The sequence below is a fragment of the Limulus polyphemus genome, unplaced genomic scaffold (assembly GCF_000517525.1).
Source record: "Limulus polyphemus unplaced genomic scaffold, Limulus_polyphemus-2.1.2 Scaffold2675, whole genome shotgun sequence".
NCBI lineage: Eukaryota > Metazoa > Arthropoda > Merostomata > Xiphosura > Limulidae > Limulus > Limulus polyphemus.
Genome location: NW_013668285.1, coordinates 72,712 through 76,599, shown reverse-complemented (window position 1 = coordinate 76,599; position 3,888 = coordinate 72,712). Strand labels below are relative to the sequence as shown.

The following is a 3,888-nucleotide window of genomic DNA, read 5'->3' as shown; positions in this document are numbered from 1 at the left end:
TAAAAACAATTTTCATTGTGGTAAACGAAATAATAACTTGATCTAAGTAAGAGTTTTTTTTTCTTCTTCTCAATTTGTAAAAAAATCCTTACGTGATAGAACAAAAATAATGTTATTTTCGAAATCTGCGTAGCGGAATTATGGAAAATCCGTTATTAAAACCAAAACAACTTTTATAAAGGCAGGCCTGTGTTATTAATAACTCCTAGTCTTCAACAATCGTTTATACGACGCTTTTGTTTTTCTAACGTGTTTCATGCACTTCTTTTACTGTTTCTCTTTAATCGAGGAACACAAAGCTGGTTAAACAATCTAAACTTGATTGGTAATTAGAAATATGTAATACAAGTAACTTGTGATAGCCATTGCTTAGTCATCGTTTCCGAAATAAAACAAGATGCTTACTAAGAATATTGCGTTTTTCTGCAAATTACTTAAAATTTAAATGACATCACTTACAATACAACGTTGTTGTTCTTTGGTGCAAATTCAGCTCGGTATGCAACATGTTATATTACACCACTTGTGAAAAGTAATGGTCTTACAGCACTCACCTTGATGTTGACCATAGTTATTGACCAGCAGATGATCCTGTTGTTAAATGTGTTTCGAATCTTAAAACAGACGTATATTTATACTGATTTCATTCCTATTATAAAAATTCAAAAATATACAAATACAGCATATGAGTTGTTTCATACCTTATCTTCAAAGTAACTTGTTTTCTACTTTGGTTGTAAAAATAAGCAGACAATTAGTGTTAAAAGGAGAGACAGAAGACCTTGTCTTGCAACAGCAGCAACGTGCGATGAAACGAGAAAGATAAAAATTTAGAAATAACAAGATATATATATATATATATAGTTTACTTATAGTAAAATACTATCTTCAGCAACTTGGCATGTAATTCATTGTTATCTAAATTACCTTCGTATTTACTTGTTTGTCTCCTTTGTAAGATGTTTTTAAAAGTCAAGTTATATATATGTGAGTCTGTTAGAAAACGGAAACATTCAATTATTTCAAAGGGAAGATTGTTGAACTGTCTCTTTTTTTTTTCACGTGCAGTAAAATCGTGTTATTAATACATGGTGACTACGTCTTTTTCCTGTAACATTCACGTCAGTAATGAAAATGCTGAGAAATTAGGCTAATTATTACAGTAAAGTGGTGTTTATTGTTTAGTTAATTGCTTGATAGGTGACTCTAGCTTACAGACAGATAACGTGGCTTGTAACAATGCATTGTTACAGGAAAATTGAAGAATGTTCTGTTTTATATTCAATAATGTTTCGGTACGCAATAAGGAAGTATTCTACTTTTAAAGGCTTAGTTAGTTCCAAACTGTTTCTTTATCTGTTCAGTAAATTCCTTTCGGTCGATATTACATATTTAGTTATTAACTATTTCATTTTAACTTCGAATATCTATATAATGACCTGAATGGATAAATCTGGCTAATTTGCGTCACGTGTTTCTTGTTGTTTTTGTTTGCGCTCGGTTTTCCACACAAAGTGTTTTATGTTGATTCATGACTTACTATCCTCCGGTGTTTTAGTCTTTCAAAAGCTTGATTCCACGACTTTGATATATGATATGCACAGAGAACATATTCACTGTGATTTTTGGCTCAAGAAAAATAGTATCGTGTTTATGAAGAGCATTGTGATGCAGTAACCTAAAATAAAAAGTTCGTGATCCTTTTTTATCCGGGTGTAAATATATATATATATATATCGATGGAGTTGTTGGGTGGGGGGAGTGAGTTTATGTGTGAGTATGTCACTTGTTGACAGTTTACGATGCAAAGAAAAACATATATAGTTTTAGTTTAGATTGTTAAATACATAAAAGTATTAATCTAATAAACATCTGAGTTATCTTGCTGATACACCTGTTTAAACATCAATTGATAATGAAGATAACAAATTATCTTGTACAAACGTTCTGTGTTATGTCATTTTGTTTGATTAAAACATTGTGTAATAAACAAAAGCCAGAGGACTGGAAGTTAACTTGTGGAAACGTTATGTACATATCATGTTGTCCTATCTTAATGAAGCCCACTTTTACAACTAAAGACTTGAGGGTGGCAAGTTAACTTAATGAAACGTTATATATATATAATATTGTCCTATTTTAATGAAGCCCACTTTTACAACTAAAGACTTGGGGGTGGCAAGCTAACTTAATGAAACGTTATGTATATATAATACTGTCCTATTTTAATGAAGCCCACTTTTACAACTAAATACTTGAAGGTGGCAAGTGAACTTAACGAAACGTTATGTATATATAATATTGTCCTATTTTAATGAAGCCCACTTTACAACTAAAGACTTGAGGATGGCAAGTTAACTTAATGAAACGTTATGTATATATAATATTGTCCTATTTTAATGAAGCCCACTTTTACAACTAAAGACTTGAGAGTGGCAAGTGAACTTAACGAAACGTTATGTATATATAATATTGTCCTATTTTAATGAAGCCCACTTTTACAACTAAAGATTTGAGGGTGGCAAGTGAACTTAACGAAACGTTATGTATATATAATATTGTCCTATTTTAATGAAGCCCAGTTTTACAACTAAAGATTTGAGGGTGGCAAGTGAACTTATAGAAACGTTATGTATATATAATATTGTCCTATTTTAATGAAGCCCAGTTTTACAACTAAAGATTTGAGGGTGGCAAGCTAACTTAACGAAACGTTATGTATATATAATATTGTCCTATTTTAATGAAGCCCAGTTTTACAACTAAAGACTTGAGGGTGGCAAGTTAACTTATAGAAACGCTATGTATGTATAATATTGAAGCTAACTTTTACAACTGAATCTCTCAAATTATCTTGTACAAACGTTCTGTGTTATGTCCTCTTGTTTCAATAAAACATTGTTATGTGTTATATGCTCCAGCTTGAGTAAATAAACACCTTTTTGTAATTAAACTACCGGCCTATGTTGTGAACTGATGAAAGACAGTTAAAAATGCAGATAAAACACATTCAGATTAATGATCAGGTAGTGATCTTTAAAGAACAAAAGTAATAGTAATCATCATCCAGATATAACAGAAGAAATTTAATTACAGAAATACAGTTAATTACGTGTACAACGAGGAATGTTTTTTTTCTCCTTGTAATATTCTCTCTGTTCTACATACTCACGCTGTTTCTATGTGTTCGTAAGTCAAACAAAATTAACCTAATTCCTGAAAGTAAAATAGACGCACTAGAGCCAGATATAGGCCAGGTGAGCTTCAGAATGTGATGTCTGACTGCGATAAGTTTAATTATTCTGAAAATACGACATATTACGTCGGAAAAACCTCAGTATATTAAAATACCTCGTCGCTATCCTACAGAATCGTAATCATATACATATTTTAAAAAAATATTTTCTAAACTTAAACCACGACTCACACGATCATATTCTGAAGGAATAAACATGAGAAATGGGTCATTTCCTCGAAGGTTCTCTTTCACGAAATAATGCTTGCTGACGTCTTGAAATCATTATTAGTCTCGAAGTGGGTTTCTCGTCATCGAATTATCTTTTAATTACTAAATAAGCACACACATATAACGAATTCGGACGTCCTCAGTTAATGGACAATAATCTCTTCCTCTCCTTCCAGATCATGATTTCCATAACCGTATTTAGTATTGTACAACGTATTTGGCATCACCCTTCCAGATCATGATTTCCATAACCGTATTTAGTATTGTACAACGTATTTGGCATCACCCTTCCAGATCATGATTTCCATAACCGTATTTAGTATTGTACAACGTATTTGGCATTACCCTACCAGATCATGTTTTCCATAACCGTATTTAGTATTGTACAACGTATTTGGCATCACCCTTCCAGATCATGATTT

At 31.7% G+C, this 3,888-nt stretch overlaps 1 protein-coding gene across 1 annotated transcript in view; it reads right to left on the bottom strand.

The window, feature by feature from the left end:
• LOC106467598 (ctenidin-1-like) overlaps nucleotides 1-569 on the bottom strand; it is a 2,329-nt gene extending 1,760 nt beyond the window's left edge. Inside the window, exon 1 of the mRNA XM_022395809.1 lies at nucleotides 555-569. Coding sequence (XP_022251517.1) covers nucleotides 555-569 — 15 coding nt within the window. The remainder of the gene's footprint in view (nucleotides 1-554) is intronic.
• Nucleotides 570-3,888: the final 3,319 nt, after the last annotated feature.